Source organism: Chroicocephalus ridibundus, chromosome 6 (genome assembly GCF_963924245.1).
Source record: "Chroicocephalus ridibundus chromosome 6, bChrRid1.1, whole genome shotgun sequence".
Lineage (NCBI taxonomy): Eukaryota > Metazoa > Chordata > Aves > Charadriiformes > Laridae > Chroicocephalus > Chroicocephalus ridibundus.
In genome coordinates, this window is record NC_086289.1 from 13,395,299 (window position 1) to 13,419,708 (window position 24,410).

The 24,410-nt window shown below is 43.0% G+C and overlaps 1 protein-coding gene across 1 annotated transcript in view; it reads right to left on the minus strand.

Moving 5' to 3' along the window:
- Window positions 1-24,410, minus strand: part of SORCS3 (sortilin related VPS10 domain containing receptor 3) — a 307,837-nt gene that overhangs the window by 152,296 nt on the left and 131,131 nt on the right. Inside the window, exon 3 of the mRNA XM_063339010.1 lies at window positions 12,650-12,749. Within this exon, the coding sequence (XP_063195080.1) occupies window positions 12,650-12,749 (100 nt within the window). The remainder of the gene's footprint in view (window positions 1-12,649; window positions 12,750-24,410) is intronic.

Sequence of the window (24,410 nt, forward strand, 5' to 3'; positions counted from 1 at the left end):
AAAACACTCCTCTGATTATAGGTCTCACTTGGGAGAACACTTTACATGTGGGATTAAGTTTACTCACAGTAGTTACCTCATTACAGAAAACAAAGAGATGTGCATGGATAGTTACTCACGGGGGTAAACTTTTGCAGCCTGTATACAACAGTCTATTTCATTTGAGGACAGTAGAGTGTTTCATGACTCTTTAGAAAAATAAAAATTGTATTATGTATCTCCCTTGAGGCCATTAAACCCGAATACAATTTTAAATGCATCATTGCTTCTCCTCTGCTTACACACTTTATTTTCCTGCTTTTTAGTCAGATTGCAGAGAGAACATAGACAACAGTCAGCTTTATCAATGTTCACATCCAGATGCTAATGATCTATCTCAATTTATTTACCTGGCATCTATTACTCATGTCCCTCACTGTCCCTAATGTACTTCTCTTCCTAACATCCCGCCACTGGCAAAAGCCGAGGAGGTAGGAGAAGGCCTGTCCATTTTCTGGATGGAAGGATAAGGCCCCCAGAAATTAAAGATTAAAGTTCCAAAACATGATGGCATTGCAGTGCTCTGCGCAGTAGCAGTCAGCTCTAAGTTATCCACTGTGGTTGCAAGCTCCACACACTAACTCAAGGGCCAAAGTTCCTAATATATGGGAAGCTTCAGGACCTAAGAACAGGATTCACAACTACCAGCTCATTGGCTTTGACATTTTCCATTACATCTGCAAAATTAGCTCCCAATGATACAGTCCTTGCAGAAGGTAGAAGTCCTGTCTGCAATTACACATCAAGAAGGTGAATGACTGCCCCAGTGACTGAACCACAGCCACTATGTCCTATTCCAAACCGGGTCACTGATACCTTGGGAAAAATCACATACTTTCCTTTCCATATCCTTCCACACGCATACATGAGCCCTGGTTACTGCAGTGGCCTGAAGAACTAGTGTAAGAGGAAAGGGAATTGGAAGAGATGGCAAAGGTTTCCTCTGCAGCACAAACCTGACACTTTGATTTAGGAATCACTTGTCAAAACCAGACAATTGCCAAGCTGACTCCATCTTTCCACCCATTTCCAGGTCCGGAGCACTACATTCATTGCCTCCACTCCATTGCCACTCACATCTCTGAGCACAGCTGCTTCCTAAGTTTTGTTGGTTTCTTGCAGTCATTTTTAAGGATCACGTTGGCCTGCCATGGAATGACTCCAAGGGAGGCAAAAACAAGTCAGATAAGCTTTTTTGTCAAATAAGCTTTTTTGTCAGAAAAATGACAACCTGATTTGTTGCAACAGAGAATTAAAATATTGTGGGGCCCACTGCAAAAGACAGCACCAGTGTCTCCCCAGACAGAGACATAAGGCCTGGGCTAAATGTTGATTTCCCAGATTCATAAGAAAATTACAGCCTGAGTTTTTTCTAACTGTAACTGTGCATCACTTAGAAAATCCCTACCATTACTTTCAGAGTCCAACAATGTCTGCCTGTATACAATGAAAAAGGCATTTTAGGACAGATAGAGTGAAGGGCAATGAACTCTGGCTAGTGCAAAAAGAAGCCTCAAGTACTCTGAGACGTGCTGAAATGTTTCTCTAATATCTACCCCAGCCAAGCTCCATGTCGAAGAAAAACTGCTCCTAATACTGCCATGCAAGGGCTTCCAGGATTCGCAGTGCTTTTTACACAGAATTGATCACATCAGAGCTGAAATTAGAGTTACTGCACTTACACTGTAAGAGGCAGATGTGCCTATATGGCAAAAACTGAGACAATGGCCAGCATGTACTCTGCAGACTCTGCTCATCTATTCCATTAAAAATGAGAATTCACTCAATGAGTAATGCTGAATTTCTCTATTCTTCACTTTGAAAAAGAGTGAAATAAAAAGACTTTTTGCCACAGGTTAGTGGATTTGGGGGTTGGGGTTGGCAGGGGGAGGATTTTCCTCAAAAAAGCCCCACAACTGTGTCCTGGTGAAGCAGCTCTTATCACTAAAGATCAAGGTCAGAGCATTATGCAATTTTCAAAAGGACCCACCTGCCCCTTTTCCAAGAGCTGTTCTCCGCCCATTCTATTATTTTTTCCTCCTTTTTAATAACAGGACATGCTGACTCGTTATTATTGATTGATTATCCTGCTGTCTGTGAAGCACCATTCCCCTCCTCGTTAATTCAAAACTACCTCATTTTTCATACTTCATAAATTAATATATTATTGGAGCAGCAGCAGTAAAGGAGATGGCCGTGTTTCATAGAGAACTAGGGAGGGTGGAGAAAGGAAGGAGGTCTCATAAACCTGCCCTACATCAGGATCTGCAGCTGTGTCCGCCCTGCTGACAGGCTGGGTGTTAAGTACAAGCAGCCCCTCACAAGGTGATGCATCCTGACAGTCCCTCTTTGTCCCTGTAACCAAGGCAGGGCTCTGAAAACTCACACATGACTGCTCTGCCCACTTCATAAAAGCAATGGCCATGCTTAGTGACAAAATTGCAGCTTTATTTTAGGGGATATTATAACTTCTGATCTGTCCTTTAACACTTGCTGGCTAAATTGGAGCAAACTACCTCTTTATTAAATACTGACAGCCAACTCTGGGAAGTCCACATCTAAATGTGGATATGACCTTTCTAGTTTTACCCCTTCTCTTCTCTTTACGACCTGGTACAATCCCTAAGGCCCTGTAGGGCTCTGACTCTAGCAACACACGGTGAAGCAGAGAGAGAGCACACAACTGGAAAGGTGGACTGACTTCTAGGAAGCCAGACAAGGCAGCCCTGGAATAGACCTGAGCTAGTATCCTGCCAAGCTGAGTTTTACCTGATAAGTGGCCTTTTTTTCTCCAAACATTATTCACAGGTCCTATTTAAAAAAAAAAAAAAAAAAAAAAAAAAAAAAAAAAAAAAAAAGGCTGACTTATTGGCTTGGGTTCTTCCCATCTTTCCCCCTTGCAACCTGACCCTCCATCCACTCCAATAGACAATGAAGTGCAGTGATACCATCCTCAACCAATCTCAGGGTTTTTTAGGATGATGGGGCAGGGAATTGTATGTTTAAAGTGGTAGATACCTACATTTACCATCACAAACAGTGCCAAACTGCTCACCCACTCAGTTCTTGCACACAAAGCAACCTCAGGGAAGTGTGTAAATAAGTCAAGTACAAAAGGTTTGAATTCTGATTTGCCTTCCCCTAAAATCTGTGCCTGCTTTCATTCAAGTGGTCTTTTTTTTTCCCTCCCAAAGCCCCAGGCAGCATCTAAGCAGGGATTTCAGGATCACAGTTCCAGTCCTTGGTGGATAAATGACATAGCACGTACCTGACTGCTTTTTTCTTATTTTACTTATACATCTTGTGTCTACATGCTTAATTTTATCAACCAGACTTGCAATATCTGTGAAGACTAAAATGACATTTATTTAACAAAACAGTTTTCATAAAGCCAACCTAGACAGCCCTCATTTTATTCCCTATCTTTATTAATTAAATCCTGCATTAGGTTTCCATTCACTTTCAATACTTACCTCAGCACTTACCAAACGTGTATTAAATGAGTTCAGAAGCCTACGAAAAATGCAAGTGAAAGCTCTTGGAATGCATAACCACAGAGACACAAAATGCAGATGCATAAAGGCACACACAGGCAACCCTAATTCTGGAATTTCATAATATATGAAATTTTTTTTCTTCATGAACACTGAAACACTGGCTTTCAATGTAGTATCTTTAAGATAGGTAGAAACAGAAATAGATACCCTTCCACCCCCATTAACTAATGCCATATGTGAGCATTTTGTTAGTTATCTCAATTGTGTTTATTTTTAGAAACAGCTGATTAGTGGGTGAGGTTCACTGGGGTTTGGGGTTTTCTGTTTGGTTTTTTTTAGTGCATCTGCTTTTTCAGAGAATTAACCGAAAAAGCCCCCAGAATCTGCAGTTTTCATGTTCATGCCTACAAGGGACAGCCCTCCCTGGAGTGCTACAATCAGTTTGTCCCTGTTTAAGAAAAGGGAAAACAACTGCTGGGGATTTCTCATAAGCTTGGGCCCCAGTTCTGTGCTGTTTGTGCTGACAAATGATCATATCCCAGACCACAGATGCTATACGACTTCCATTTATCTCTATGATTTATGTCAAGTCAGAATAGTAAAATTAAAACCTGCAAACAGATACTAGTTTGTTCTTTCTTTAAGTGTGGGAGCCATCAGGTCCCAGGTGGGACATCTGACATGGCAGGCCCCACAGTCCCAGGCTGCAGCAGAGCAGAGTGCTCTTTCGCAGGAGCCCCTTGACGACAAAGATCAACAAGGAGGCACAATCCCCAAATATAGTAATAATAACAACAACAATAATAAAAACCACCTGCCAAAAAAACCCCAAAACAACAAAACACAGACACAAAACACCCCACACCTATTTGGGCATATTGAAAGAGACCCTATATTTTAAGAGGATTCTAACAACACTCATATTTTGCCTTCACATCTCAACATCTGCCATTTGTTGATCTTGAATCATGTTTAAAACACTAATAAACTCAGTCATCCAGCATCAAGAAACTATATTTCTTACATTGGAAGGTCAGAGAAACCTACTCCGAAAACAAGACTTTTCTGAATTCAAGAGAGAGAATAAGAATCCCTTCAAAAGGAGGAATTCCTAAAGTCCTCTTCTCCAAACATTACAACACATCCGTAACTCGACAGATCTCTTTCACACAGTTTCAGGTCATGGTTCTGCAAATATTTACAAAAATGCTCTCTTGTCTCAGGTGACAAATTCAAGCTGAATTAATCGAACAAGTAGAGAGAGTCCCATGCACAACAGCTCACAAGACTGCACCCTGTAGATAAAACACGTCATGTCACACATCCTCTGACTTTGCCATGGATGTTGTGGGTGACCTTGGGGAAATCATCTTTGCTTCATCAGTAAGTGAAGAAAAATATTACTTCTTCATTCCCATCTTTATTCCCCTCTTTAAATTGGAGATTGACAGTGACAGTCCCTGAAGTGTATTTATGAGACAGAATACACTGCCGTGTTAACCAGATCGCAGTCACATTTGTACAACCCACTGGTATAACCAGAGCAGACAAATCTGAGCTCAGCTAATCCAGATGCTGTGGTTTAGAGCTACAGTCTTTCCTGTAAAGCAGTAGGCAGGTTGTGCCCACAGAGCCTCTGGACTGAGAGGCATGGGTTTTGGAGTGCTGAGAAGCACAGGAACATCATACTAGTGGGAGGCGTCCCTGCCCACGGCAGGGGGGTTGGACCTAGATGATCTTTAAAGTCCCTTCCAACCCGAACCATTCTATGATTCTATGATCATACGCAGCTCAACAGGTCCAGAGAAGGGGTGCACGAAGAGACGATTACAACTGCATTTGCAGCTCAGATAATTTAGGCCCTGTTAACGGCAGCTGCAAAACCAAGAGCTATTTATTAACTGTATTTCACTGGGCCAAAGGAAAAGATTAGGGATAAAAGACAGTAGAAGCAACTAGTTCTATCAGCCCTGGGGCTCTAATTCGGACCCATTGCCTTCGTATTATAAATACGTTCTCTGAGATCACATCAGCAAGCGCCAGTTTGCAGCACGTGCTGTTTATCGCAATGTCAGCATAATAAGGAAAAAGGGTCCAAAGAAACCTTCCATCTGCCAAATGGCTTTAGGATACTCCAGAGCTCAGTTCCTCACCAATAGCTTGGGATGCAATCTTAGGAAAAAGCGGCAGATGACTAACAGGAGCTGTGGCAAAGGACGACAGCTCAGTTCAGGCTGGGCTGGCAAGCATCAGGTGCATGCTGGAACCTCTGCTTCATCAGCCTATCACACATTTGATGAATAAGAAGAAAACAAAATACTGTGGAATTCCCTTTAGGATCAAATGAAATAAGAAATGAAGGCAAAAATCAAAATCACTTTGGACCACAGTTCTTCCCTGAGGCTCCAACCACAGCTGAGGAATTCTCTTTGGAGATACGCGAGGCCAGGGCAGGGTTTGCTCTCAGTTACTCTCCAAGCGAGTAAGAAGAAATAAAAAGGAGGTCAAAGCTGTCTGTGCCCATTTAGGATCTACAACTTCTGTAAGAGGAGGTGTCACTCCCAATGTGCTAGCTAGTTTCCAGTCAGGTAGATGCATTCCTCTGCAATTTCAATATTAGAGTCACAATTAACTTCTTCCTTCATTAACCTGAACTGCAACGCAGCATTGCTCTCTGACAGCTCATAAACAGTTGCTGCGCTTCATCCCCAAGAAGCTGCACAGAAACAAACAAATGTAATTAGTTTTAGCTTTCAGAGCTTCTGACTCTCCAAATACCTCTGAACATTTCTCATTCTGATGGGCCAAGTTCAGGGGCGTGACTAGGTACGAGAGGTGCGGCATGCCCTTCACATTTATAGCTTCAGTGATTTGGACTGCCCCTCCATTTTGACTCTGACAACTGGGAAACTAGTCTGAAAAACCTTTTCCTCAAAGCTCTTTAACTGAGCACTGTAAATTTATTTCTCCTTTATGCTGTTTGCAACTACTGTTCAAATCCCTTAGCTAAAAGTTCTATCTATAAATAAAATCTCTAATGTTTCAGTTCTGGTATAAGGGAAAAATAGGGGGAATCCTCATTTCAATCACTGCACCTAGGTGATATTTCTGTGCAGACAGTCAGAATAAAAGACTACAGACCTTTTAATTCTTCAAGTTATCACTTACAACAACGATGGATGGTAACAGTGCACGAGAAAAAGCTAAAGACTACTGCATCCAATTGAATTGCAAAGCAAATTCATGAAGGTATTTCCAAGACATCAGAACTGTCACCCCAGATCTTAAATGCAATCAGGACCTCCCGTTTATCCACATCTCATCTGAGCAATACTATATACAGGCAAGTGCTTTTTGGTTTGATTTTGTCAGAGTTGTCTTTCTCTTCCTTTTTCCCTTCTTTTTCTTTTAAATGCTTTTTAACTCCATCCTCTCAACCTCCACAGGAATCCCAAGGGTAGAGATAAAAGTTTCATAGGGAAAACTGGGTTTTCAACTAAATAACACCTTCATCAAGAATACGCACTCTTCACAGAACATTTCATGGAAAAAGTAATACATTAAATTTATGGTTCAAAAACAACTCCTTGAGATTCCAAATGGCACCTCAGTGCCTGAAAGGAGCAGTCGTTCAGATATATGGAACGTCTGTTCTCATCTTCTTTCTGCACCCTTTGGAAGGACTTTGCATCCTTCTGTGAGGCATCAATTCTAAAATGAATCCTGTTATTGACAACCAAGAAGAAAGCAAACATTCTTGGGGTATAGGGCATCTTACCCAGCAGAGACCAACTCATGCTAGAAAATAGGGACTCATGGCACTTCAGCTCCAAACAGTGCCATTCTGAAGAGCAGGCAGTTAGTCAAAGAATCACAGGCTTAATTTTTTTGTGGAAATTATGCAATTTTCTAACAGAAAGTTTTCAACAATGAAAAAGAAAAAAAAAATGGGATAGAAGAAAACGGGAATTTAAAAAGTCAAGAGAAATGTTCTTATTAAAATAGAAGAGACTTTTTCCCTGAGTGCTTTGGAAGAAATAAACAATTCTAATTCCCAGAGTACTGTGAAAATCCGCCTCTAGTAAAATGTAACTAACGCCCAAAATATAGCATTAAACTAAAGGTCAGCAGGGAACTGAGATCTCTGCCCAGCAGCGAGTAAAAAGCCTTTTGTCATATCCCTAAAGACAGACAAGAGGCTATAGGGTAGAAAAGCCAAAGCTATGCATTTTGCACGTCTCAGCTTTTCAGAGCACTCAACCATCTGCCCTTAAATCCCATTCAACTGTAAGGAAGGGGTGCTGCTAAACAAATATCAAAGTTTCTCCTTTCTAAAGTTCGCCACAGAATTATCAGGCTTGTTGCAACCTGTTGTGTTAACCAGGCAAAGCAAATGCTTCTTGTAGTCTCCCAGGCAAACAACCGGGTGGGCAGATGCACTGAAGGGGAAGATGTGCCCTGGAATACACTGTGCCTGTTAGAGCATCTTCACGGTGGTAGAAGTGTCAAAACTGCAGGCACTTGGCTTCTCACCAGGGCTCAAAACATTAACTCTTAAAAAAACCATAGCCCCTAGGACTTCAGAGTTGTCTGACTGCTAGGTCTAATGATCACCTGGAATTTCATAGTATTAATGAGAACTCAATGCAGATTTTCCTGATCCATATGCAAGCCTCTAGTGCGCGAGGGAAAGAAGCAGCAGCCCAAACATCTGCAGGAGAGCAGATACAAGCCTGGCAGTGTCAGCTCACAGGAGCAGAGGCTGTATGCACATTTGCAAAGTGTTGTGAAACCCTGAGCTTGTTAGCTCTTAGGAGAAGGGAATTAGCAGGGCAACTGCTCCACAGGAAGATGAAGTACTCCCCGGCTCTCAGCAGGAACTGTTTCAGCTCCGGTGCAGCCAGAGGCTATGGATTCACAATGGGCTGCAGTCTGCTTGACTGTTTCCTTATGTTGGCACTCCAGGGTGGTCTCATTTCAAATTGTGTGTGCTCTCAGCTGACCTAGCTGGCCCTGGTGACTAGCAACGATACTTGAGAGGCAAGAGGAATCATAGCTGGGTAGAAGTATTCTTGGCAACTTCCTTTGGTATCGGCATGTTGTTATATTGATTTAATTATAACTGCAAACCTCAAATTACACAATGGCAAGGTGCATTTTCCAAATACTCTCTTGTATCTTTCCATTTCTAGGGAATGGACACCCCTTATTCTCAGCTCCAAAACCAGCCATCAGCAGGTTGGGTCAACAGCTGGGAGCAGGCGCCCTGGGATCCAGCCCTGCCTCTGCCGAGCACCACGTGGGGACACAGACAAAGCCACCTCAGCTCAGTCTTGGCTACAAAGCTTTGTCCCTTGGTTAACTGTGCATGAGCAGGGCTGATATCTCCCAGTGGCAACATGTAAAAACAAGAAACACCCATAGAGTAAATCCGGTCTCTAAGTGCCAAACACCAGCACAGCCAAGAGGTACCCAGTGAGAACTGAGGCTGTCCTGGATTTATCACCATGATAAAACAGAGAGATTGTGTTTCTTCACCTCTTTCCTCTTCAGGCACAAAGACACGATCTCTCCACAGTGATTTTTGCCCACTGATAAACACTAGTGACTGATGTGTTTCCCTGAGGAGCAAAGGGCAGGACTGAGGGATCAGCTGCTTCCAGGCTGCTCCAGCATTTTCTGGTCTGCTGGGTCAGGAAAGACATTTCAATACTCATCAGGACGCCAAATACAGACGGGGCAATATTCAACAGCCTGCTGGGGCTCTCCAGTTAGAGATGAGAGACACACGAGAGCAGCTTAGAAGGAAGCCTAAAGAGAGCATGATATGAATAAAATTGACTAAATACATAATTCAAACGAAACAAGAGTTTTTAGCTTAAAACGGGAAGGCCAACCGGGGACTTGCTTTTCCCATCAATGTTACATAGCAGGTGCTCAGACATTAACTTTGGGGTTTTTTTCTGTCCCCAACGAAGAAAATTAAATAATTTAAGGCCTCAAGAGCCATTTGGTCATCAAGTCTTGATGACGCTTGTTAGCACATGTTTCAGAATTTCACCAAATCATTCCTACATTAACCTTAATATTTCTTCTAGAAAGGAATCCACTTTGCAAGAAGAGGGTGTCAGAATGCCGTCATTCAGGAAAGGAAGGTGTGCATCAGGTGTGGCTTTCTTGGGACCAAGAGAAGGGGAATAACACAGCCTCCCAAACCATGGGTTGTAGCCACGCCTCATCCAGCTGCTCAGCCTCTGCATTTCAACTCTGGCCTCATGTGATGCCCCATATTGCAATAAGGAGAGATGTTGGTATTGAGAAATCAGTGTCCCACCATGACCTGGCACAGCACTGAGCAGAGAAATACAGCAGGAGCTGCCAAAAAGCCTACAATATTGCCACCAAAATTTTCAAAAAAGAAACTGGAAACAAAAAGGTTTTCTTTTAAAAGAAGAAAGAAAAAAGCCAGCATTTAAATCCTCTTGCCTCATAATTGAGCCTAGTCTTATGCCACAATTCAGGTAAATGCTGTTTATATAACTGGCATTTGTCTGAATGCATAATTCCTATTTAACAGCTGAAGAGAGGCATTTTGGGTCTTCAAAGAAATTTGACAGGTAATTCCCACTGTAGTTCTGCAGGGTAGCTGAGAGGTAATTATCCTTCTCACTAGTAAATCAATTAGAAATGAATGTATGGAAAGCTCTTCCCCTCCTCCAAGTAACTGCTAATCCTCTAAGCGCTAATGAGCAGACAGGACTAGCAACAGTGTGCAAACCCATCAAAAATCAACAGGAGCTTGCGAGGCACACAGGGTCCGATCACCACCTGAGAGCTAATGCCTCAGGAGAAAATATCTTGCCTGGAAAGGGTCTGTGCGATTCACCGTGTGTGCCCAGGCCCTCTGCACGTGTGTCACTTTTGGTATCTCCCTCCCTGTCTATTGCCTTAAACAAAGACCTATTTTTGAGACTCACAAGAGATCATGGCATTGTGTTCAATTAGCCAGAAGTTGTGCTCTAAGAGGTGAAACACAAGGGATCTAGACTTTCTCTACTGGGGTGCAACTGATTCACCTCACCTACTGCTTTGTGACTCATTACTGGTGGTTGTCCTCAGGAGCTCTGCAAAACCACGATGCTTACTCTGCAGGCCACTGTAACAATATTCACCCAGAGAGACTTGGAGAAGATTACAACTCAAGTGCATTTTTTGCAGTGCACAAACGCATGAACCTGCAAGGGGTGGGTGGACAATAAACCTGATATTGAATTTGACAAATCCCAGATGTTCCAATCCAATGACACCTTCTCCAGGCATTTTTCAAATGCTGCGTGGATGTTTGGAATTGCTTTGACGGTCAACAATGCAGAGTCAGCTCTGGATTCGGACAAACCAGCTGTTTAACCATGCATAGTAACAGTGCCCATATATTTAGCAGAGAAAGAAAGAATGAAAACAAGTTGTTCCCACAGCATCCAGCACTGAAGCTGCTTTCCTATGGGTTTTCCTTGCAGCTCGTCTCTCCATTTCAAAAGATTTTTCAGAAGGGAGGAGAACAGGGAAGACAGACAGATAGGGCAGGTCCAGAAATCATTTCCTTAAGATATAAGACAAAAAAAAAATTTAAAAAATTGTAATCTGAAATAAGAAAACAGCAGGTAAAGATAGGTCTGCATGCCACTATATAATGAAATACAGGTGTTATTAAAAAAAAAGGAAAGAAAAGATTGCTAATCTGTAAAGCTTGATAGCTTGAGAAATTGCTAGAACATAATCATATATCCTAGTACTCTGATTTGTGAGGGAGACTTTACACTACTGACGTAGGATTTGTAACTGAGCATATTGCCTCTGATTTTAGGTGGGCAGAGTTGCTTTGGAAACAGAATGAAGAAGAATTAACTCTTCAGTACCCACCATATTGGATATGGGAGGGCTGCAAAGGCCAAGAGAGCTTGCTACAAAACATCTTCATTCCATTTTGCTCAGAAAAAAGTAGTCAAGGAAGTTGTCACAATAATTCAGCTTCTGCATCAGAAAAAAATATAATCTGACCCCTGCTCACTGCATTCTTGCTCTCCTCTATACAACCCAAACACACACACATTGTTGCTGATAGTAATGAGAGCTATGACTGCCTTAAGGTTGCATACATCAAAATAAACATTAATCCTGAAACCTCTGTAGACTGACCAGTGATGGAAAACACAATAGTAGTAATAAGAACAGTACAAGTAGCAAAATACTAGTTTGGAAACCTATTGATGGAGACAGGAGATGGGCAGTTTGGAAGCAATCAAGTCGAATGGGCTGCACCCCATCCAAACACAACTCCACTGCCAGCAATTAGCTACATGCTGCAGCCTTCCCACGTTGATTTCTGTGGGTAGCTGAAAGCGTCTTTGTCCCACTGCCTCCCTTCAATCAACACAGGCAATAATTTTAAACCAAAAAGGCACTGAATAGTAACTCCTGGGCTGCGCTCTGTGAGCCAGCTGCAGCCCTAATTGCATCATGTGGGATGCGTGAGCAGGGGGTTTGAAAGCTGTGACCTCATCTTCTCTCCTACACACTCAAATCAAATCTTAGGTCCCCCACCCACTCTCCCAGGCATATTCTGCTTTCAGCCCCCTTGCATGATGTAACCAATGAAAATGTCATTTACATCTTTACCTCCAACTTCTAACTAGGGAAAGCATGAAGGGGAAAAGAGTCAAATGGAGAAATAAATGCCTTTTACTCCATATTTCTCATAATAAGGAGACAGAGAAGGCAGGGAGAGGCACATTAGCCAAAGTCAGTGTAAGCAAGAGTCCTAGAGATGTTTGTGTGACTTCAGCTTCTTTTAAAGGTGTAACCCTCAGAAGCAAAGAAAAGCAAACCTTTTATATCTTTAACACATTCAGCAGGAGATTAAGGACTCCATCCCTATCACAAAAACAGGCATAATTCTACTGGATTCTATGGAATTGCACTAGTGCAATTTAGACAACAAATTCAAGCTCTTGCGAATTACCAACGGATTTCACTTTAGGATCATAATTCCTCTCAGAATGAACAGAATGCCGTAATTTTGTTTCTATAGCTACCAGTTCGATGGCTCTCCTTACCTTCCTCTTGTTAGTGGGACTGACGTAAAGGTAGCTCAGCACAGTCTTCAGGCCTACTTTGTCATTTAGCTTTTCATAGGTAGTCCCATAGTCTGTTGACCTGGAGAAAAGAGGAGACAAAGGGAGTTTATGTGGTTATTAGAGCTCTGGGAAGGAAATAACTGTGTGAACAGATACTCAAAGTTACAGCTTGAGCATTATTACCCTTAAAACCCAAGCTTTCATGTTTCATTCAGGGTGGTTGTCAGAAAAGAGAAGAAAACTTGAGCTCTTTGAGGCAGGGTCTATCTCGGCATCAACTGATCCTAAGCACCTGGGGAGCTGTGGTGCACCCATGAAGGTGGACTTTGGGGGCAGACTCTGCTCTCATGTGCCAGTGCGGGGTTGCAAATGATATTTACCTGAGAGGACACTGATCTCAGCAGCACACTTAGCACAAATTCTCATTTCAGAGAAATCCAACAGAAAAATCCAAATTAAAACCATCAACAACAGTTTTATTTAAGTAGGTTGATTTTTGACTTGGAGATGGGGATTTAAATGTGGCTCAGAATTGTAACAGCTGAACTCATGTCTAGATAAAAATGTACCTAAACTGGCATCTTGAGTCCTCAGTCACCCCCATCCTACTTTGTGCCAGGCATTTAATTTTTCTGCGTTCCAGAGACAGATTCAGGCCCCTACACTAGCAAATCCCACCCGGAGGAGCAGATGATCTGGGGGTGGCATTACCCATTCGTGACTGGGGAAAAGGGCTGCTTCGTCACAGAGGGTTTTCTGTAGCGTCCTCCTCCTCATTTGTGGGCATGTTTGAAACCTCACTTTGCCCTGCTTGTTTCTCTGATGTTTTCATACTCTGATTTTCCTAACAAACAAGATTTTTCCTACCAGAACAAAACAGCTACCTAGTACAGGATCCCACGCCTGGCAGGTGATCAGCACCAGCTTGCTTTAGCATGGGTTTTACAACCTGCATGAAAAGCCCACCCACCCCATCCAAAGAGCGGGGAGAGCCTGGCTGCTGACCCTACACAGCTTCTATCATATGGACAGAGCAAATACAACCCTTAACAGGTGGACAAGGAAAGTCCCTCACAAAAAACCTACCTGGACATACCTATGATTTTATTAAGATGAGAATTCATGACCCCTGCGCTCCTCTCTAATCACGCTTTTTACTGAACAGATGATTAGAGAACATGTAGTACTGCAGCACCTTTCCCAGTAACTAGCTCCAGTAATTTTCTGATTTTCTGAGTTCAGCAAGCCTCCAGCATCTGCAGCTTTGTGGTTCTGCCTGAGACCAATCCTCTGCTCCTTGCCTGTCTGGCAGAGAAATGGCCCAAGTCACCCTTCTGGCATCAGAGTAAACAGTGCCCAGTGGCTCGAGGCTCCCACTCAAGTGGCTGCAGAAAGAGATGCCAGAATCTGCACCCAGCTCCACTGCTTTCCTTGCTGCTTAGTGGAGTCCAGAACGACATGGAAAGGGCCAGGCCACAAAACCAGCCTGCTGATTTCAGGCTTCCAAGTAGTAAGACCCATGAAGTCAAAAGCTTGTTTTATCACTGATGTGGCTCCAACACAATTGCTTCTGTGCATCTGTCAAGCACAATTCCTAAATGTTTTGCAAACTGGTTCTTTCCTTAAATGGGCTGAACCAACCTTCCTCCTTTGAACACTCAGGAGTCAGGGGTGTTTCAAGTCCTGAACAACTTCTTTATGTTCTGGTTTAGCTCTCTAATATTAAAATAGAGCTAATACTAGCTCTATTTACACTTAATAATCATTTGTATTCGTGCATAGTATTGATACTCACTGGGCTTCCCAGAGATGCCCCAAAAGATATTACAACGGCGTACCGTATTTCCATAGCACTTTCCCATCCAAAGAATCTGAAGCTCTTGTCTCACTAGGTATCAATACCACACAAAAACCTAGCAGCTTTCCCCCTCCATCCAAGCTTGAAACTGAAACAGCTTGATTAATAAAACTGAATAATCCAGGCCAATTAATTCCACTGCACGCAAATTCAACAGGTCAGGAATCCTCAAGTAACACTAAACTCTAAGCAGAGGGTAACATGCAGAGGGCAAGCACTGAGGTTCTTCCTTGATCTCACCCTTCCAATAGTACTGAAGCTCCGAACAAGCCACATTCGTGACTACACACGTACCAGCCACCAGCCAGGCAAAGAGATCATTGGTTTCAATCAGCATTCAAAGAGAATACAAATAACAGTTTAATATTCTGACAGAGCTACTTTGGTTTTGTTCTCCGAGTCATTTTCAGATCTCCCAAAATGCTTTGCACTTCTAAAGATGCAGGCTGGATGCCCTAATGACTCTCTCTCATTAAACCATTATCACTCATTGCATTTGCCCTTTCAAAGAATAGCTAGAAAGGAAGTAGGATCATTATTTCGTTAGCTTCTCTAAGGCTTTCTTTATTATCATGACAGTCACCACTGGCTTCACAGAAACGTCTCAAAGGATATCACAATAATATACTGTATTTCCATAGCACTTTCCCATCCAAAGAATCTGAAGCTTTTGTCTCGTGTTAATCCATTCAAACTAACAAAGTCCCAAGGGCCATACTGGGAAATATTATCTCTATTCTAGAGATGAAGAAACTGAAAGCTTGCATAGGTAATGGTTCATTTTTTCAAAACCAGGCATCTACAATTAGCCATTTCAGCTTCTATAATCATCTAGTGTATGGCTCGATACTCAAACCTGCTAAACCCTTACCACCAAGCTGCCTAATTTGAAAACAAGTATTTACAACAACAACAAAAAAATGTCGGCAGCCTAATTTTAGCAATCCAAGCCTGAACATTTGAAGATATGTGACCCACAGGCAGAACAGAAAAGTTCTAGCTCAACTTTTAATCTTAACTTGAACCCTCCTCCTTTACTAATTACTTATCTATGCAGTTAAAGACTTCTAACTGCAAATTAACTAGCCCACATGTCCTTACAGTTGCTTGACACTACAAGCAGACCGGATACCATGTTTTCTCCCATTCCTCTGGTCAGAATAGGATACACTTCAAATCACATTATTAAAGAAGTGGAGGGGAAGAAAGGTTGTAGTTACAGCAAAATGACAAAGGACTCAGTGATACAACAGATCCTTCCCATGAGTCACACACCAAATCACAGAATGGTTTGGATTGGAAGGGACCTTAAAGATCACCTAGTTCCAAACCCCGGCCATGGGCAGGGACACCTCCCACTAGACTGGGCTGCTCAAAGCCTCATCCAGCCTGGCCTTGAACGTTTCCAGGGATGGGGCATTGACAACTTCCCTGAGCAAGATTGCTTCTAACCACACACACACACATGTGTATAGTGTTATTAACAATGCTTTCATAAAACAAATTGTTGTACCTCGTTACACCCCTGGTAGCACAGAAACTGTCACACTGGGGAATGGACTCTGGGTATATATATTCAAAGCCTGTAAAAAGCTCAGTCCATGCATTTTGTCCTGTGCGTCCTTATACTTTGATCTTACACCTTTCATTGTCCCGTCTATCCTGCAAAGCAAGCTGCTGGCAACACCCCAAGAAAGGTTGCACAGCGAAAAGCAATAAAACTCAAGGGGTCATCCAGCCTTGAATGGACCTTTGCCTACTCCAATTCAGCTTTTTGGTTTTTATAATTATCAGTTCCTACCGGCCATGAGGAAGAATCTCTTTTTTGCTAGTCTTGGTTAACATGAAGAAGGACTTGATCCAGTCTAACACAAGTGTCATATTTGTATAACCAAATAAATGCAGGCTTTCCTTGAACAGGCTGTGGCACGAAATTCTACACGTTCCCTTTGGAAAAGCAAGGTTTATAATGTAATTCATTTACTGGGAGGCTGCAAATTCTCCCATAATCATATTCTATTATAAACAGTTGGGAAAGAAAATCACCTGCTTGATTCCACTGCCCTTCCCTTGACGGGCTGTGGATGTGTTTTAACCATTGCTGCAAGTGCTGTCCCACAGGCTGGCAGAGCAGGGCTTACGGGGAACACCCAGACAGAGAAGCTTTTCTCTGCCAAACCTGGTCATAACTCAGTGCATGGAGAGCTAACAAAATCCATGTTTAATACTGTGATAAGAATTGCTCATCCCAGGGATATGAAGTAGAGGCGTGGAGAGGCAGAGAGAATGCCATCTGAATAGCTTTTAGAGAGGTCCTTCCTTCAGATGGTTTCCATCTCAGGGCTTTGTCAGACAGAGAAAGGAGGTTTTGTTTGTTCGTAGTCTCAACTATGGAGATAGGGTATAAAATACGTATCAGTCTCTGAGGATAAAAAGGGCTGCAAACGCTGGCACTGGATGGCTGGGAGGGACACGTCAGCCTCCTGGAGTGTACATGTGCCACCAACTCCCCTGTCAGGGGGTTTCTCCTCTGCGCCTGCAACTCTCCCCGACTGTGTGTGGAGAAGGAGCAGGTATGGTTTTGATTTTAGATTCTCAGCCTTTTTCCTAAAATACTAAAACTTATGCATTCATCACCAGATCAGAGTCCCGCTACACACACACCCGCAGCCCCAGGTTGGGAACTGCATGGGGGCACAGCTCTGCTTAAATGAGCAGAATATCCCGATTTCTGTGCACTTCAGAGAGCAAGAGCAACACACACAGCCCAGATTAACATTTGCTTCTCTTCTCACGTGCCTGCAAACTGTCTGCCTGCAGTGTGCCTGTTTCACCATACCCCCCAAACAACTTCTTGTTTTTACCCATTGGCCAAATTTTCTCCCAGTTTGACAGAGAAACAAAAACCCGAGAGGAACAAAGTTTCTACAAGTTTCATGAAAACCAGCAGCCAGCAAAAGGAGAGCAAACTTATTAGTGCTCAGAGAAAAGCTGCAGCATGAAACCAAATCCCATGAGACATGAGAGCAGGCACATCTCTCTGAACATCCAGCTGCAGGAAAACATTCAAACACAGCTCACATATTCATACACTACAAAGAACCCAACTGCACAACACAAGAAGTCAGGCTGCCAAACTTCCATTGCTTGTGAAACAATTTGTTTCTGCCTCTCCCTTCCCCTTCCTCGCCCTCAAATTACCCTCCCTGAGATAAAGGCCTTCCTAAAGTTATGACACACTGAGAAGAGACTCCTACAGAGTCGGAGTCCGGCTTGACCACCCCCTGCAGTAGCCCCAGCTCTAAACCCCTTTGCCCAACTACCCTAATGACCATAAGTGGTTCAGGACTCAGGCAAAAGCTGGCTCAGCGCTAACCCCACCACACTGCTTTGCGCCAACAGTCCTAAATCAGGAACCAGTCCAACCACACAGGCACCGTGTGGGAAGCTGGTCCCACTAACTGACAGGCAGGGCAGAGGGCTGCTCCTCTTCAAAAGGGTATCAGCCAGTTAGCATGATCCGGCCTGGCCTCGCTGAACTCTCTGAAATTATTCCTTTTTTCCCCTCGTTGAACATTTTAGACTAGTTCCTAGCTTGTGGCAACGATGGCTGTTGGTGGCTGAACATCCTCCACTCCCAAAGCATTTTTCATATTTAGATACAAGAGAAGCAACCTGTGCTCTCTTAGGGCTGATTATGAGCCCAGACAAAGCCAGAGTCTGCCTTGGTGTCCTGGTTCAGCCTCAGCTGGTGACAAAGAACCAGGCAGCCGCTCTCTCAATTCCCCCCGCAGCCATGGGGGAGAATCAGAAGAAAAAGGTAAAACTTGTGGGTTGAGACAGAAGCAGTTTAACAGAACGGCAAAGGGAACAGGAAAACAACAACAATAACACTGACAGAGGAATGCACAAACATGATCACTGTACCACTGCTCACCGACAGGACCCAGGATGCCCCAGCCCATTCCAAGCTGCAACTTCCCACCTCCTCCCCTGGCACATCCCGGCTATGTACTAGGCATGGCTCAGATGGGGTGGAATACCTGTGTCCCTGCCAGAGCCTGGGGAAAATTAACCCTGTTTCCCCCAAGAACCGGGACACTTGGGCAGCCAAATGCCTGGGACAGAAACATGGAGTTGGCCCTGCAGCTAATCCAGCCCCAGCTGGAGCTCTGGAACGGCAGGGTGACCACTGCCACTGACAAGGCAGGGAATGGGTGCAAGTCAAGCAATGCTCGTCCAGAACCAGCAGACATGGTGCCACCCATCGCTGGCAGGCCAGCTCCCTGAGCGCTCCTCCTCTGCCTCTCTCTTCATTCCCAACCTCATGGCAACCAGGGGAGTCCAGGTCCAGGTCCCGGCCTGCAACAGTGGAGCCTAATTTCACTTACAATGAGGCAGTTGCCAGAAAGATCCACTCTAACCTGTGCAAGCCTGTCTGGCTGACCTGGCCACGCACAAGGACACTTTTTTGAGGAGGGGAGGGGGACGGGACGGGACACCCACACCAAAACCAAAAACCCCAACCAACAAACAAAACCACACCCACAACACCAAAAACCAAACACAAACAAAACACCCAAACAAACAAGAAACAACCAACCATGTTCAGCTGCACCTACTTACTAAACAAGAAAATCCAAGTACCTGTACTCCGAATCTTTCACTTAGCAGAGCACAACATTTGCTGTGCTGAGAGCCTGCTTTTACCCAACCATGATTTTAGAGTGAGTGTAATAAATATAAAGTCAGAATATTTTACAACTACAAACAGAAACAAATGCCTCCCTTTTTCTCCATCCCACTAAGGAAAACTAAGGACAACAAAGAAAGTCTAAGGAAGCGAACAGAAACTGAGAACGCATATGGTACTGCTTCCTGGAATAGTTTCCCAGCCTACAGTGATATCACAGATTTCCTAAATTGAAGATGATGCTTTTGTGTACAGGAGCCATCAGTGGGCTTTTAGTTCCATAAATCTGTCTAATCCCACAGGGAAACTTGGCAACTTCATTATCCCGTGTTAATAAACACCACAACTGTGTGCTGTATGAAGAGATGCTCCCTTTCGTTTTAACTTGATAATATAATTCAGAGCCCACTGCTACCACTTAACAAGTATGAAACCATGGAGCCCCATGCTGCCATTTGTGATTTCACTGATTGTTGTCATATTCCCTATAGATATTTTTTCCCAGTCTGAAGACTTCCCGTTTATTTAGCCACTCTTTGTACAACCTATTCATATCTCTGATCATTCTATGACTACTCTTTTAGTCCGATTACACCTTCTGTCATGGATGCCTCAGAGACCAACCTTTAACAGAAGATCGTTCTTCAAAAATAAAACAACTATCCAAGTACAACAGCAAAAACCCAGAGTATTTAAAAATACCTAAATAAAACCACTTCCTGATATCATACAAAAGGATTCACATTCTCAATACTTCTGGAACAATAACCCATCATTCTAGGGGACTTGTAGTCCCCCAAACTTTCACAAGTATTTAAAACCAGAGATCCCACTGGGGAAAAAGTTCAAGCAGATCATAGTTTTGGCAATTTCTGTTGAAAAATTAATTTTTTCCTCTTGGTTTGCTTGTCGTCTAAACAAGCAGAATACCCACCCCAATTTCTATTATGATACCAGAACCCTTCCTCAATCCCCTTTCTTTTTTGATTAGTGACAATTCCCATCACCAAACATCCGAAAGACTTGAAGATGACCTTTGTTGATAAATTTCAATTTATAATGTACAGTGAAGACTGGCAAGGCAAAAATGAGCTGCCATGATGCATTAGTCATTGTGATTCATAGTTCAAAACGAAGGGGATAGGAGCTAACTAGGAACACTGGCTTCCTCTTTTTTTTTCTTGCAGATTCCTCTTTTTCATTTTTGACAGGAAAGGTATCCTCTCTTTTTTATTCAATACGAGCCTTTGGGAGGACCCTGGATGTCTCAGAGGTTGGACAAAAGGATACAGAATATTCCATCTCTGGATTTATGGGCAATAAAGTATAGGAGATGGGAATATCAGTCACGTTTCTAGTGGTTGATTGCTCATCAGCATTTCATTTGATCACCATCCCACAAGGCAGGGTCATTGTTCATACCAGTCATTCCTTAGTAGAGATGACTGCTCAGATGGGCCTGACAATCTCTGGAGGCGCAGTTTTTGTCTAGTTAGCCTACAGGGATGGTGAGGTAACTTGAAAGCCGTATGTTTGCATGACTTGTTATACTTGTCCTGTAGGAACACAGTGGTTCTTTGGGTATCTCCAGCAAACACTGACTATCCAGAACAATGTGCCATTCAGTGCCTAAATAGCATTCACCATCAGGAAACAGGCTGTCCTTTCCCAACCTCCTCTCTTTTCTGCACCCAGACCTTCCCCTTACCTCCAGATACACCATTTCTGTGGAAAGGCAGACACAGTTTCAGATCTAAAATAATCTGTAGAACCACCCCAACTAGAAAGAGCCTCTTTCAAGACAGAAAGAGGGAAGGCGGAGATGTTAGAGGAAATGGGTCTTCTTGCAGGAAAAGAAAGGCAGAGAAGTGAGGGATGCTCGGCAAAGCAGAAGTAGGAGATGCCAGATCAAACCAAAGAACCGCTTTGAGCACCAGAATTTGACTTGAGCACCCTGCTCTAGGACTTTTAGAGGCAGTATACTTCAACTACTGTGGGACACAAATTTGGCGAAAGGCATCTCTAAAGCTGTCTCACCATTCTCCCCCAAAGAATGGCAAAATGTTTCCTCTGAAGTAGAGATAAACGCAACCCAAACTGATGGATCCTAACACCTCATGGCACGCAAAAGCCTTTATTGCATGTTTGCCCCATCATACCATTGATGACCTGCTGGCAATCCTTACCGTGGCCAGGCAGTTGGTGCCCACTGGTAGAAACTGTACCTCACAGAAGTACAAACATGAAAACTGTACAGGCATTGTGTAATATCTACATCAGCAGCCTCAGAAAGGACATCAGAATCTGAATCATCATCTTACCGCTGCTAACCTGAGACTAGGACACCACATCCCTGCAGACACCACCCAAGACACAGTTCAGTTGCAATGAAACAGGGGCTACCCTGAGCTAAGACAGTCTGGCTTCACAAAGGCCTCTCCTTTTTCTGCTCTGGTCATTTCACTACTGTGAAACCTATGTAAAAGCATTATTTTTGTACAGCTGTGAAGAACTACATCGCATCATTACTCACTTCCCATTTGTACTGTCTAAAAGATCTGACATATTTATCGTGTTCTTGATTCTGATGTACTCTAATTTTCCAAAGAGGTGGTTTATGCATCCCTGATAAGGCAGCATACTGATTTGATTCCAAGCACTTGACTGACTCAGCAAAGATGGCCTTATCAAGACTTATTCAAGAAATCTGGTCTAGAGGATACTTTAATAGCCTCAAAGATAAAAGGCATTTTTGATGACAAAGACTCATTAATTAATCAGATATTAATTAGATTATTAATTAGAAACAAGGCCCTTCCCAAGCCCTTTTCTACTTTTATTACTATAGCTAAAAATGCTTCTGTAACAACCTCTTTACCTAATTATTTTGATTTGCATTATTTTGTAGCAAAAGGAAAGTGCTTTGAATGTAGGATTTCCTGAAGAAATTGTAGAGGTTCAGTTTAACATCCGTGCTACTAGATGCATTTAAACTGGAATTCCTCTTAAATGTGTACTGAGCAAAATATCGAGGGAAGACTATGGAACTGCCCCAGTATTAAGCTCTGTATTTCTGTGCTAGGTGTGGATGACAAAGAAGTCCCTTCCAACCCCACAGAGAGTAAGTACACACAGGGCAATATAAACTACTCTGACAGTAGGCCACCTCCCCCTTCTAAAAGAGGGGGACAGGTGACTCAACTCTCAGCTTCCCCACTGGGGATACCAACATCAGTGTCTACTCATGCCCCCTGGGGTGGTGGCTGCGGCCAGGGTTTACCAGAAACTTGCCTTTTCTACTGTCCGCCTGTTTTGGGATCAGTGGTAGGCAGTACTGTGGGGACATCAGATGAACCTGAGTCATCTCTAATGTAACACAAGGCATGTTAACTTTTTCAAACTATCAGCAAATCTTCACAAAACTGCTGTAGTTAAAAAAAGAGGGCAGTGATGTAGATAGTTTAGTCCAGCTCCTTAGACACAGATATTAAAAATTGCCAACAATTCCCAAACCAACTATTACAGTCAGCCTGCAACACGTTCCATTCCCTACCTCAGCCAACCCCTCTCCCACAAGCCTTATGTCTATCTGAAATTCCCCTGCTTATGGCCCATAAAGGTTACTGCCCACAGCAGCAGCCTGAACATAAATACCACAGAAATCCTGCCTGACCCCAGGCAAGGCTCCTCAGCACTCATTTCCCATTTAGTTAACATAGCTTCTGGGAAAATGTTGGCTCTTATTGTTCCCAAAATAAATAAAAAGCTCATGAGATGCAGCCACCTGAGATGGTTGAGGACTGACGATGCAAGAAGTCCCTTCTAGACTTAGGAACCAATCTTTACCTCCAGTCACACCATTACCGAGAGCCTCTACATGCTAATTTTCTACAACTAATAAGACAGCACCAGATTCCCAATTAGTTTAAATCATTGTGACCCTATTACATTCATGTGAATGAATAATATTGGCAGATCTACACAAATTTACGCAATAAAGGTCAGGACCCACTATACCTCTGTATATCTATAAACATACAGACTAATAGCAACATCAAGAAGAGGATGCTAGCATTTCACAAGCATTTCCTAATTTTGCATTTGTGAGAGTTCTGCATTTCTAAGAAACTTCAGAAGTTTAAACCTGCATGGACAAGAAAAAGCAATAGTGTAAGTTTGGTTTTCTTAAGAAGCAAAGATAATTTGGAGTCATAAAAGAATACAAATAAGTCTCAGGCTAATATTGGCCCAAACAGGTTTTTTCACAGTGACGTTTTCCAACCAGAACAGTCTCCAGGCAAGCTCTCTTTCAATACAATAAATAAAAATAAATAAATAAATAAAACTAAATATAAAGTCAGCCCACTCCTAAATCCTTTGAGGCTTACCTATTCCAGTTACCATTGAAATATCCATGACAGGGCCTGCAAACCCTCCCAGCCTTCCAAACCACACACTAACATTTTTGAGCATCTCATAACACAGACATCATAATTCACAAGATAAAAGGAGCTCTCAAGCTGGATTACACATCTGACAAGTCCTTTATGTAGATTGCACCACTTGCTTTGCAAAGTGGCCTGGTTATACAGCTGCGTCCCTGGACAATAAACTAAGGTTGCTCTGAATGGTCCCTTGGTTTCTCATCCAGACAGTCAGGTTATGCGACTTCACCCTCTCCTAGTTACTCAGAGCAGACAATTTTGGTTAAGAAATAAAAGGACAGGGATGTAAGTGCAAAAATGGAAGAAACCAGTCATCTGTCACCCAGTTTCTTGGCTTGTGCAACAGTCAGATCAGGACCTGGATTAAGCCTCTCATAATACAGTTAAACTCCAGTGCTACACTGCATGCAGATATTTCATACCAGCAGCAGTTGAGTGCGAGTCGTATTCATTCCCTAAGCACGAGGATTAACAACCTTGCTTCTCGTTAGCATGTCTTCAAAGTGCAGACACTGAGGTCTAAGCTTATGTCTATACAGACTTCCCAAAGAGGTAAGCTTGCTGTTTATTATCAAGGTTAATAAATGATTGTGATCCATACAGCAGATGCTCAACACGGGGATCCCCTTCTCTCCCACCAACTGGGTGTGAGTTGTGGGCAGCTCAGCACACCATTGATCCCTCCTGCATTATCATGCCCTAAGACCTCACTGTCCAATATCTTTCAAACCACAGTTACTGCAA